A 13,304-nucleotide genomic window follows, 5' to 3' on the forward strand; every position below is an offset into this window, starting at 1 on the left:
GCTGGCGCTTGACAGGTTGCCGCGTGCCCGCGCTTTCTCGCCTTTGTCATTGTTATGTCTGCAGCTAACTTTTGTTTGGGATCTCGGCGCTCCCAAGTTTTGGTTGGGGAAAGTGCACGGGAGGGGCCGCGCTGCGCCAAGCGCTGAGGACTCTTGTGTGTGTCTCTCCTTACAGAAGTCCCCCCCCCCCCGTGCGTTTGTTCCTCCTCTTGCAAGGGTTTGGCTCAGCATCCCCTGGGCGTATGTGTGGCTTCGTGAGCTTTGTGGGTGTGTGCTCCCCCCCCCCCCCTTTGGCTGCCTGTTGCCTGGACTAAGGGCAAGATTCCCGCTAGCAGTGCCAGGTGCGGACTCCATCCCAGCCATTCACTCTCTCTCTCTCTCTCTCTCTCTCCCTTTCTCCAATGCACTTTGGAGCTCGATGTTTCCTATTAAGGATTCCGCTATGCAAGAAGAAGGGGCTGAAAAGGACACGCACCCCGATGCGCTGCGGTGCCAGGCCAATAAACGGACACCCCCCCCCCCCTCCATTCCACCCCTAGCGGGGCAGAAAAGGACGGGCGCTGGATTGTAAAGAACGGGGAGTTATTAAAAGCCAGGGATTTCCCTGATGAGAAACACTCCAAAGGCAGCAGCGACCAAAGGGAGAATGTCCCCAGAATATCAACAAGCGGAAAGGCGCGCAGGGCACCGGCTAGCCTCTCGCCTTTTCTCTCTCTCTCTCTCTTTCTCCACTCTTTGTCCCTCTCCCCCGGACTCCCAGCTCGTCTCAGCTTTTCGCAGCCGAGCAGTTTCCCTTTATTTACCCCCCCCACCCCACCCCAATTTGCCTAAGGACAGGATCTCATGCAGCATCATTCACGAGGCAACTGCGGCAAGAAGCCTAGAAACTGGAATCCGCTGCAACTTGAGGGTCTCCAAGGCCTTGCCCCTTCTTACTTTGCTTGCTTTTTATTTGCCACCCTCTCCTTGGTTTTCTTCCTTACATTATTCCGGGTCTAGGGGATACAAAGTATAATCCCCAAGGCATTCTTTTGGACTCGGGGAGCACCGTCCTGTTTAAGAAGTGGCATTTATAAAGTAGTAGCCCTAAGTCATTCTTGGTGCAGCTGTCTGGTAGGCCGGCCTGCCCTCTTGCACTTAGGGAAGCTTATCCAGCAGGTAGGGTGCACTTCTCCAGAGCCCTCTTCACACACCCCAGGAATCCAGAGCCCAACCCAAACATTGTATGAGAACCAGTCATGTGACTTGGCTGGCTTGATGGGCACCCAGAGGGGACAGATGGAATAGGGAAGGGACGGTGGCTCAGTGGTAGAGCATCTGCTTGGGAAGCAGAAGGTCCCAGGTTCAATCCCTGGCATCTCCAAAAAAGGGTCCAGGCAAATAGGTGTGAAAAACCTCAGCTTGAGACCCTGGAGAGCAGGGGAGGGACGGTGGCTCAGTGGTAGAGCATCTTCTTGGTAAGCAGAAGGTCCCAGGTTCAATCCCTGGCATCTCCAAAAAAGGGTCCAGGCAAAGAGGTGTGAAAAACCTCAGCTTGAGACCCTGGAGAGCAGGGGAGGGACGGTGGCTCAGTGGTAGAGCATCTTCTTGGTAAGCAGAAGGTCCCAGGTTCAATCCCTGGCATCTCCAAAAAAGGGTCCAGGCAAAGAGGTGTGAAAAACCTCAGCTTGAGACCCTGGAGAGCCTCTGCCAGTCTGAGAAGACAAGACTGACTTTGATGGACCGAGGGTCTGATTCAGTATAAGGCAGCTTCATATGTTCACATGTTCAATCTAGTCTCCCTGTTCACTTTTCACCCCTGCCTCTCGCGCAAGTCTTTCACACATGTAATCCTGTCCTGACAGACAATGGGTGTAGCAATCCAGAGGCACCTCGGCCACTTCCAGCTAGTCAAAATAGGAAGTAGCGCATGATGCACGTAAAAAGAAGTTCTGAAGCTTATCAAACACCAAGCAAATTGACAAGTGTCTCAATGAGAGTCAGCTCAGTATAGCGGTGCTAACATCAGACTAGGATCTTGGAGACCCGCCAGTCTGCCATGGTGATCTTGGGCCATGGTGTTGAAGAAAGTCCACACCCACTGGCATCCTTATGAGTGCCATTGGACTCAAGCTTTGCTCTGCTGCTTCAGACCCTCTCAGTTACTCTCCTGAATCTGTTTCAGGATGGTTGTGAGGATAAGATGGAGGAAAGCGTAAGCCACTTTGGATTTTCATTGGGGAGAAAGGCAGGGTACAAGTGAAGTAAAGCTACCACTGAGTCCCAGGCAGTATGCCCCCACCTTGTCCTGCACATGCTGAGATAGAGATGTTACTATTAGGGTTTTGTAGAATCTTTCGGGCTCAAGTGCCGTGTTCTACTGGAGAAAGTTTTCCTTCCAGACGTTTCGTTCTCAGCTGCGGAGAACATCCTCAGTGGCGTTGCAGCCGGAGCAGGCGCTCTGACCTTCTTGGCTGCTGTGCATTGGGTGGGGCTGTGCATTGAGTGGTAACATTGAGAGATGTTACTGTTCACACAGGGTTTCTGAGCTGCCTGTTGAACAAATATGCTGCCTATTGAACACCTGTAGAATGTTTTCCAGTCTTGTTTTCCTTCCTAGGAATACAGAACAGACACTGAACCATGGTGAACTTCTGTGATCTGAATTCAAATCATGCTGACTGTCACACTGTGGTGCTCCACACATCCTGACTTCCTTCTAGACGAAATTGCAAGCAGGTCATTGCTATTTGTGCAGAAGGGATTTGCGTGTGTGTGTGTGCGTGTGTGTGTGGTGTATCAAGAAAGAAAAATATTAACAGTTCATGGTATGTTCAACTGGTTCTCCAAATATGCTGAAATCAGATAACAGCACTTCCTAATATATGTGGAACTCACACCTTATCTCTGCAGTCCCTACAACAGCCCTGCAAGGTAGGCTAGTGACAGTTGCTTTGGACCATCTTTGGCGAAGTCCAATTCTGCACTTGCTTTGACCACCTTTGGCCGAGTTGCATTCTGAACCAGACAGCTCACCCTCCCGACCATCACCCGTGAACGGTGGCGACTTATTTTAATTGCATTTAGGCAAACTCAGTCGCGGCACTGCCTTTCGGTTGCCAACCTCTCGAAATGTGTGTCTGTCTATGTGAGTGTGTGTGTGTGTGTTTAAGGGCAGTTGGGGGGGGGCGTCGTTAAAGGAACAGCGTCGTTAATATTTCCACATCAGGAAGTTGCTGCGGCAGCCTGGAGGCAAAATGCTTAATCTCTTCAGCAGTGCAGAGCCCGTGGCGCCTAGCCTGTTATAGGTTGGCGTTCCCACGTGGTTTTAACTCCTGTATAAAAGTTTCAGTAGAAAAGTGGCCCGATGTCGTGATTTGGCAGGTCGAAAAGAAGAGCCAGAGAGAGAGAGAGAGAGAGAGAGAAGAGAGAGAGAGAGAACTAATCGCCAGGAGATTAGAGGCAGATCAATGAGGAACAAGGCGCTTCTCCAACCGAGCCCTTCCACTTGGCGATCGGGGGCGGAACATCAGGTTCAGGGGAGAGGGGAAAGAGGCGAGAGCCAGATCCATTGAGACGGCGGGGCGCGGGGAAAGATCAACGGCCGGAGGGCAGGCGGCGCGATCGAGCCGCCCTCCCGCAGCGCCCCGAAGCGACGCGGGCGAAATCGTTGGATGCGAAGAAGGAGAAGAAGAAGAAGAAAAAAGGCTCTAACGCGAGTCGTTCCGAGCGAGACCTTCGGGCTCTTTGGAGGCGCTCCTGGGCCTTTGCATCCGCCTTTTCTCCCCCCCCCCCCCCCAAGCCCTCTTTGAACGTGGACAGCCGCCTGCCGCCGGGCTCCCCGGGGCTGGACAGTAGCTCCGCTCGACCAAAGGAAGAACGAGGTGGCGGCGGTGCGGGGTGGGGAAAAAGGGAGCAGTCGCCTTTGTGATTTGACCGGGGGGGCGGGTGTCTCCCCGCCCCCGCTCGCCGCTCCAGGCCCCCCGGGATCTTTGCAAGAAGCTGCGGGTTGTGCACGGGAGAGAGACCGACCGCGGCGCTCAGGAGCGGGGCTGCCGAGCGTATCCCGGAGCCGCCGGGGGAGGGGGCGGGGGCTGGATTGTTGCCCCCTTCCCTTCATCGCGGCCAGAGCCCGAGAAGCACCCCCGCCTTGCAGCCCGCCGCTGGGAACCGGCTCGACGCGCGGGGTCGATCCTCCACCTCCCCCCCCCTCCCCTTTGCCCCCCCCTCCCCCGAAGGATCCCGGACTAAACGAGAGCGCCCTCCCGCCCGCCCTCCCGCCCGCTTTGCCTGCGACCATGAAGAAGGAGCTGCCCGCCGTCGAGTGACCCCGGCGAGGCCGCAGGGCGACTCGGGCTGCCTCGGGAAGCGGCTCCGGGCCGGATTCACGTCGAGGGGGGCCTCCCGCCATCGCTCCCCCCCCCTGCCGGCGCTCGGCCGCCCCTTCGAGCCCCGCGCCCGGCTCCGATCGCGGATCGCAGCAGCGCTGCCTGCAGCTCGGCATGGACGGGGCGGCTCGGCGGGGGGCCCCGTCGGCTCTGCTCCTGCTGCTGCTGCTGGGGGGCGCCGCGGGCTCGCCGACGCCTCCCGGAGCCGGCCCGCCCGACACCTGCACCTCGTGCGGCTTCCGCGGGCCCCCCGACGAGTCGGGCGCGCCCGACGGCGACTTCTTGCAGGCCGTCAAGAGGCACATCCTGGGCCGCCTGCAGCTGCGCCAGCGGCCCAACATCACCCGCGCCGTGCCCCGGGCCGCCATGGTCACGGCGCTGCGCAAGCTGCACGCCGGCAAGGTGCGCGACGACGGGCGCGTCGAGATCCCCAGCCTCGACGGCCAAGCCAGCGCCGGCCCGCCGGCCCACGAGCAGACCTCCGAGATCATCAGCTTCGCCGAGACAGGTGCGACCCGCTTGGCTCTCTGGGCCCCCCCGGGCGCCGATCAGACGCCCTTCTCCGTCTGGGGCCGACTGCTCTCCTGCAGACCGCTGCTGCCCCTCACCTTGGCCGTCGTGCCTTTTGTCCCGCTGGCCTTACCTCTCCGGCTTTCCCCTCTGCATCCCAGCCTTGCTCCATCTGATCCTGTTTGACCCTCTTCTCTCTGGTTTCCATCCATCTGTCCTTCAGTTCTGTTACCCGTCAACCTGTTCGTGGGGTGTGTGTGTGCCTGGCTGCTCTCTAGACCGAACTCTTGTCCCATGGAGTTGCCAACTCTCTCGTCTGGCCGCTCCACCTCTGCGCTCATTATTGCCTTGGGGACCAGCGTCTGCCTGTGTACCTGTCTGTCCATCCGTCCGTCCATCCCACCCGTCCGTTGCACTCTCTCCATCCATCTTGAGACCCTGATGTCTTTGGTGCATGCTCTGCTTAAACTCCTTTGGGCAGATATCACCCCTGCTGCCAGCTCTCGTGCCTTCTAACCCACCCAGTTACCTACTCTACATCTTCCATTTGCCAGGGAACCTGCAGACCTCACCCGTTTCCCATCCCTAAGTATTCATTCGGTGGTCCCGTTCCTATATTTTCTACATGCATGTACCTGTTCCACCCACCAAAGTTCCTTTGCTCCTATCCTGCCTTGAAATACCTTTGCAAGAGCGCCGCACTAAATATTGTGTGCTCTGTCTTGCTTATTTGCCGTTTTATCTTTCCATCTCCATCCCTTGCCTTTTTCTCCCCTCATTCAGACTCATTTTTATTCTTCTATTTGTTCTTACCATCCATCTCCTCTACCACACATGCCTATTTTCTCCATAGACCCCTGTTGCTAATATAAACAATTATCTTTTACATGCACACACTGCCCACTTGGGTATCCCACCTGTTTATCTTCTTCACATGTTTGTCTGACTTGCCTTTGTACCCTTTCTTCCTTTAGCCCATACCTCTTTGGGTAGTTTTCCATTTCCCTATCCCATATTCTTTCATCTACATGTCCTCTGCAGATATATGAGTCAGTACAGAGCCCATCCATCTTTCCTATGCCCTAGATGTTATCATATGTGGTCACCCCTGTTGCATTCATTCATAATAATCAGGGGTAGCATTTCCAGTCTAGTTCTACACATATTTAGTTGGAAGTTAAGTACCACTGAGATATTAGACTGTACACCCAAGGGAGTGTGTATTACTGGTTTTGCATCCCTCTATACTGTTATAGGATTCTTCTGTTCTTTATAGCACAACCCCTCTACCTATCCTTGATCTGTTTGAAAAATAGTTATCTTTTTGTCTTACTTAGGTCTTTAATCTTTGTTGATTTTCATCGCCATACTTTTAAATCTATTTTCTTCTGAAGTATCAACAGTGGCCATCACCTAGAATGAAAGCCATGTAAGAGCATTGCGTTAATCACAGTAGCTAAATTTTTTCACTTGGGCCCCAGGCTGTTATCTGTCTCATTCTCCTTCAACCTTCTGCATTTTGTTATCTACATCTCTCTAGCGAATCAAATTGCCAGAAGAATTTATATTCTTTCTGTCTAACTTTCCACCAAATTTCAAACTTACAGGAAATTCTGGGGTTTCTTGGAAGGTAATCAAGGATTCTTCAGTACAAGTGGGTCATCTATTTATTGGTTTTCCACTACAATGTACGGCCATAGGTATAGGTTTGGTGTGTTAACTTACACTCTCAGCTCACATGAGGAATGGTGAGGCCTGAAACTGTGAGTCTTGAAACTATAGGCTTGTATTCTAGTGATACGTGGGGGTTCTAGGGCAGATGGTTCCTTCTCAGCAGTTCAACAGGTGTAGAAAGGGCTCTCTTTAAATAGTTTGAAAACCACTGTAGTTTGAAAACCACTGTAACAGATATGTGTGGAGCAAAGAAGAGATGGATTGATGGACTGACTCAGTGTGATGCAAGATGGGCAGATCTCTTAGATAATGTGGCTCTCTTCCTCTCTTCACTATACTTATCTTTTTAAACCAATATCACTGATAATTGTATATGTTGCATCTTTATTTGCTTATTGCTTGCTTATCATATTTGTATGTTTCCATCTTGTGTGTAGGTTTATGCTTTAACTACTGGTAGGGTATAGGTAGTTCCAGGGCATGGTGCTGATACACGTGCAGCTATGTACCAGACGAATATGACATATAGAAGCACGGGGGTTAGGAAGGTCAGCACAGCTGTTAAACAAATATGAACTCAAGTTTATGAAACTGAGTAAAGAACCTAAAAATCTGGTTGAAACCACGAATGTCTACTTGAAAGTTAGTTCAGCTGAGTTCAGGTATTGGTGCAAGCTATCCGAAGTGGAAGTGGCTTTAGGCCTAATTCTCCGAGTGAAAGGATAAGTTATGTGTAGTTTTGTGATTCTTTTGATCGACTTAAAAAAAAAAAAATCAAAATGCAACACTTGAGTTATTTTAAGTGAGAGACCAGAAGGGATAGGATATCTGGATAAGGAGAAAAGGTTAATAATTCTATGCCCCTGCTCCATTCTTCCGCCATAGCCTGAGAAGCTACATTCTGGTTTTGTTTTTTTTTTAAAGAGAGAGGAAAAGGTAGTCTAGGATGTACCTAGAAAACTAGCATACCAGGAAGGAGATGCCACCAGCAGCAGGTTTCTATGTCTATGTGGCCCACCTGTAGTCAGAAGTGGTACATCTCAGACAGAAGTTTACTGTCTTAGTGAAAACTGTGCTTGTGTTTTCCAAGAATCATGGGGCTGCTGGATGAGATTACAGAACATCCAAATTGTAACCAAATCCTTTCTCAGTAAAATGTAGCCTGGTTGTTAACAATCCCTGCTTCCTGGGAAAATTATACATGAAGGCTGCCTTTGCCAGACCAACATTTTTTTTTTTTTTAAAAAACCAATCAATTATCGCTGACCCAGGTGCTCTCAAGGTTCCTTTCATGGCTTTCAAGCCATGTGACTTTACTTGTTTCTTGCATATTGATTTCTTAGGATATGTAATTTTCACCTTTAGCTTGATGAGTCTGTCTCTTAGATCTCGCTCAGTAATATATTTCTAAGACCCCCCCCCCCCAGCATGCTTTGTTACTTCTAGTTGATGACTGCATCAGCTTAGGTCATTTTGGGATGTTATTTTTAGCGCTGTAATTGAGGTAGATGTGTCCTGAATGTGTCCTAGGAGAGCCAGTTTGGTAGGAGAGCCAGTTTGGTGTAGTGGTTAAGTGTGCGGACTCTTATCTGGGAGAACCGGGTTTGATTCCCCACTGCTCCACTTGCACCTGCTGGCATGGCCTTGGGTCAGCCATAGCTCTGGCAGAGGTTGTCCTTGAAAGGGCAGCTGCTGGGAGAGCCCTCTCCAGCCCCACCCACCTCACAGGGTGTCTGTTGTGGGGGAGGAAGGTAAAGGAGATTGCGAGCCGCTCTGAGACTCTTCGGAGTGGAGGGCGGGATATAAATCCAATATCTTCATCTACCTCACAGGGTGTCTGTTGTGGGGAGGAAGGGAAAGGAGATTGCAAGCCGCTCTGAGACTCCGGCCTTGAAAGGGCAGCTGCTGTGAGAGCCCTCTCCAGCCCCACCCACCTCACAGGGTGTCTGTTGTGGGGAGGAAGGGAAAGGAGATTGCGAGCTGCTCTGAGACTCTGGCCTTGAAAGGGCAGCTGCTGGGAGAGCCCTCTCCAGCCCCACCCACCTCACAGGGTGTCTGTTGTGGGGGAGGAAGGTAAAGGAGATTGTGAGCCGCTCTGAGACTTCGGGATATAAATCCAATATCTTCTTCTTCTTCTAAAAGATGTCTTTTGGACTTGACAGCATTGTGTTCTTTACCCCTTTATATCCTAGATGACCTGGCCTCCTCCAGAGTGCGTCTCCACTTCTTTATCTCCAACGAAGGGAATCAGAACTTGTTTGTCGTTCAGGCCAGCCTGTGGCTTTACTTGAAGTTGCTTCCCTATGTCTTGGAGAAAGGCAGCCGGCGAAAAGTTCGAGTCAAAGTGTATTTCCAAGACCTGGACGCTAAGAACAAGTGGAATGCGGTTGAAAAAAAAGTGGACCTCAAAAAAAGTGGTTGGCATACATTTCCCATGACGGAAGCAATCCAGGCTCTGTTTGAGAAAGGAGAAAGGAGACTGAACTTGGACGTTCAGTGTGAAGGCTGCGAAGAGTTCTCCGTGCTGCCAGTTTATGTGGAACACGAGGACGAATCTCACCGGCCTTTTGTGGTGGTGCAAGCCCGGTTGGCTGACAACAAGCACCGAATCCGGAAAAGAGGCCTGGAATGCGATGGCAGGACCGATTTATGTTGCAGGCAACAGTTTTACATTGACTTCAGACACATCGGGTGGAATGATTGGATCATAGCGCCGTTGGGTTACTATGGGAATTATTGTGAGGGGAACTGCCCAAACTATTTGGCTGGCATCCCGGGATCAGCTTCTTCTTTTCACACGGCGGTTGTGAATCAGTACCGCATACGAAAGCTGAACCCAAACGCCGTGAACTCCTGCTGCATCCCAACCAAACTTAGCTCCATGTCCATGTTGTACTTTGACGATGAATACAACATCGTGAAGAGGGACGTTCCTAACATGATCGTGGAAGAATGCGGTTGCGCCTGATTTGGAGGGTGTTTTTGAAAGGGGAGGGAATAGGGGGAGGCAAGTATGTTCTCACAGTGAATGGAATTGGAGGGTGTTTTGCTGTGTTTCTTCCTTCCAGGTGTGGATGTTCAAGTCACTGCAGAGGCAGCGGCGGCAACAACAACAACAAAGATATATTGTCATTTTAATCCGTTGTCAGGACAGTGGCAGTTTGTGGCTCTCGGACACGAAAATGTGCTACCACTTATAAATGAATGCTATGAAGTACCTTAATTCCACCCACACCCCCAAGGACACAGGTACATCCATGCACACACACTTGCACAAAGCAGCTTGGTGGAGGAGGAAAACTGGTCACAGGAAGGTAGTCATGTCTGCCAGTGGTAAAAAGGTGAATGAGGCAGTCACCTTTTCTTCTATTGGCCAGCCATGTTTGGGAGGGAACCACTGGGAAGTGCAAGTTAACCCCCACCCCACCCCCCAATCTAATATATTCTCACACAGAGTTATTTAAGGGACCAAACATACCAATGAGCACCATCACCTCTGAGGTGTAAAAAAGGCTGCCTGCTTGAACAAGGTGAGCCCTTCTGACTGAGGCTAAATAATATTTTTGTTTTTACAAAATCCCAAATGGCTTATCGCACTTCCAGTGGAGAATACTGATAAAACTCAGAGAGAGAGAGAGAGAGGAGAGAAAGAGATAAATATATACCTGAACAGGTACGTGATAACAGTGGCAGTGTGCCTCTGAATGATGAATTGGTGTGATTCCATGTTTTAACACGCTACTAGATTCTCCCATCCCCTCCATGGCTTGCGTTCCCTGCCGTGTGATCCAGAAAGGAGCTGAGCCATCCTTCTCCCTCTCATCCGTCTTCATGTTCCTCAGAACAAAGGCAACATGAAACGTTGCAACTTGTGTTCCACTGCAGGGGACTCAGCAAGAGCATGTTTGGGAGAATCAGGGAGGAGGACAGGGAAAAAACAACCTGTGATATGACACATCAACCGAAGACTCCTTAAGAGGAAATACGGTCACACAATGGATACATTTCTGGGGAGAGAAAACGCAGTACATTTTGTAACGGGCAGGGGACATTTTAACAAATCTTAGGGAAGCGAAAGAGGAAGCGTGAGAGTCAGACCAGGGCGTTTGTATTCCAGTTTCCTTCCCAGAGGGTACTGAGGTTGGCTGCAGAGCTCCGAACCCATCGCTACAGCATCGCACTCACAACCTGCTTGAATGCACGTTATTATAGCACTTGCCGATTCCAATGCCTTGAATGGTTGGCACTTGACTGTGTACTTCCCTTTGCTCACTGTCTCTAGGTTATAAGCAAGTGCCGCATGAGCTATGCAATTTAAAGCGTTGACCCATACTAGAAGAAAACTGGACTGAAATGAGATGACTTTTTATATTTTTTTTATACTTGAAATTAAATCTTTTGCTTCTTCTTTTTTTTTTTTTAAAGTGAACGATTGCTTTTCATGTTTGCACTGACGTAGCTGCACGACTTAGTTAAAAGAAACTGCTATTCGGGGGGGAAAAAAGGGTTATTTTTATAGCAGCAAGAAAAAAAAATGAATACAGTGAAATGTATTATACATAACATTTTGGAACCAAAGAGGCCAACGTATTAATTGTAATTTTTTTTCTCCAAGTGGCAAGGCCATTATATATCTATATATCATGTAATGATGCAGAACGATCTCTTGTGAGGCCTACCAATTTGTGTTTTTCAGGGTACAAATGGATTCCGTTGTGTTTGAGTCAGTGTCTTTTCGAGACCATCATACATAGCAGGCATTGCAAGATGTGCATACCTTTTTTTTTTAAAAAAAGAAAGAAAGAAAACCCAATTGTTGCTTATTTAATAAACTCCCTTGTAGATTCTGTTCCATAATAATTTAAATACCAAACAACTTCCACTTAGGTTTGCTGTCAAGAGTATTTTACATTTGTGTACAGTTTAAGTAAATAAAACAAAAACAGGAAAAAAATTCTGATAACTGCAGCAGCTTCTTGCAGTTAGTTACACTGACTAGTTTGTGAAACTTGGTACCAAGGATTTGGGAGCCCTTGCAAACATAGAAGGACATGGCACTTCTTGGTATAATCCCTGTTTCTTGGAATGCATTTTGCACTAAACAATGCCTCTATTTTAGGGTTGCCTGGGACCTGGCAATCTCCCAGAATTGCAATTGATTTCCAGACAACAGAGATCTTTCCACCTGGAGAAAAGGACTGCTTTGGAGGGTGGACTCAGTGGCATTATATCTGGCTGAGGTTGCTCCCCTCCTCAAATCATGCCCTCCCCGGATTCCCCCCCTAAATCTCCTGAAATTTCCTAACTTGGAGCTGGTAACCATATGTCTATTTGTAGGTAGTTATTGGCAAAGGATGAAATGTCCTTCAAAGTCTAGGCCCAGCTAGATCCAGACTAAATTTTTCTGTCTGCTGCAGGGGAAAGATCTGCTGCAGGACGAGGGAATTGGTAGAAATTGCCCGTTCGGTTTGGATCCAAACCCCTCTTTTTAGGGAATGCTTTCATTATTGACTTGTCCGCCACACAATATCCATACACTAAAGAAGATCTGGGAGAAAGTTTGGGGAGGAGGAGTATAATGCCACGGAGCAGGGTAGAATGCAAGAATGGAAAGCAGCCATTTTCTTCAGAGGAATGGACCCCTGTAGTCTGAAGACCAATTGTGAGTCTGGGCTGTCTTCAGGCTCCACTTAGAGGCGAGCAACCCTAGGGCTTGTATCACACCCACTACTTTGCAGTAACTTCACAATGTAAGTAAAAATTGACAACAAGCAAAGTCATTTATCAGAGAAGCATGTATGCTATTCCCTTGGAGGAACCTCTGGCAAGCTTCAAGGAAAACTCAGGTTCCCTGGAACAATTAAAAACCAGCTGGCTAGGTAATTTCTAGAGGTGGGACAGCAACTGGAATTTGCTCAAATATAGAATGTCCCTCATGCAGAGGGACATTTGAGAAGTACTGTGTCTTTCTGTAATTCAGCATGCTGCAACATAATCCCAAAATGAAATGCAAGATACCAGCAAACTCCCTTGATTATATAAATGCTGCCTGAGGCTGGCTTGCTTAGCAAAATGTTACCAGAGTGGAACACATTGTCAATAGTCATGAAGGCTAGTCTTTATAATCCAGAGCCTAATCTTGCAGACATTTACAGGCTTGTATTACAGCAACTGCACAACGGAATATCGGTAGCTTTGTTGACTGCGCTTTAGAGCTACAATGGCACTTTTAACTATCACTGTTTTCAGTTTTAGGGCCTTTAGTCCACAGTTACATTTCATCAAGGTAGGTCTGTATAATTTGCAGTCACAACGCTCAAAATACACCTTATATATGTTACTTTGCGTACAGAATTTTTATCCCACCTTTGTGCCCAGTCCAGGCCACCAAACCCATGGTTAGGGAGTCATTCTTTTTGCCTAGACAGATGGAGGGGGGGTTTCTAGAGCAAGCCTTCAATTACAATATTCACTCGTTTAATTGAAAACAAAGTAATGTCAAGTTGCACAATAATTTCACATGTTCTCAGTGCCGTCTGAAGCAGACTTAATACCCTTCTAAAGCTTCAACAGATTCAGTTTAGGATGGCACTGTATGCGCCACAGATTTGTATTTCAGTTTCAGCAGATTTTTTTGTTGTCGTTGAAGCTGTTTTAAGTAATTCTGTTTTCATGGAAGTCACAAGACAGGTCCAAATGTTGTTTAGTGGAGAGCGACATAGTACATTTTATCAGTTAGTTCTAACAGGCCCC

The 13,304-nt window shown here is 49.0% G+C and overlaps 1 protein-coding gene across 1 annotated transcript; it reads left to right on the forward strand.

Annotated features, from left to right (window-relative positions):
- Positions 1 to 4,481: 4,481 nt before the first annotated feature.
- Positions 4,482 to 11,395, forward strand: INHBB (inhibin subunit beta B). Its single transcript, XM_060262696.1, has 2 exons — positions 4,482 to 4,875; positions 8,744 to 11,395. The coding sequence occupies exons 1-2, from the start codon at positions 4,482 to 4,484 to the stop codon at positions 9,517 to 9,519; spliced, it is 1,170 nt and encodes a 389-aa protein (XP_060118679.1). The 3' UTR covers positions 9,520 to 11,395.
- The last annotated feature ends 1,909 nt before the right edge of the window (positions 11,396 to 13,304 follow it).

The sequence above is a fragment of the Heteronotia binoei genome, chromosome 21 (assembly GCF_032191835.1).
Source record: "Heteronotia binoei isolate CCM8104 ecotype False Entrance Well chromosome 21, APGP_CSIRO_Hbin_v1, whole genome shotgun sequence".
Taxonomy (NCBI): Eukaryota; Metazoa; Chordata; class Lepidosauria; order Squamata; family Gekkonidae; genus Heteronotia; species Heteronotia binoei.

Coding starts and splice junctions, on each gene's coding strand:
- INHBB (XM_060262696.1), top strand. CDS start 4,482: ATGGACGGGGCGGCTCGGCGGGGGGCCCCGTCGGCTCTGCTCCTGCTG. Junction 4,876..8,743: donor CATCAGCTTCGCCGAGACAG/GTGCGACCCGCT, acceptor TTTATATCCTAG/ATGACCTGGCCTCCTCCAGA.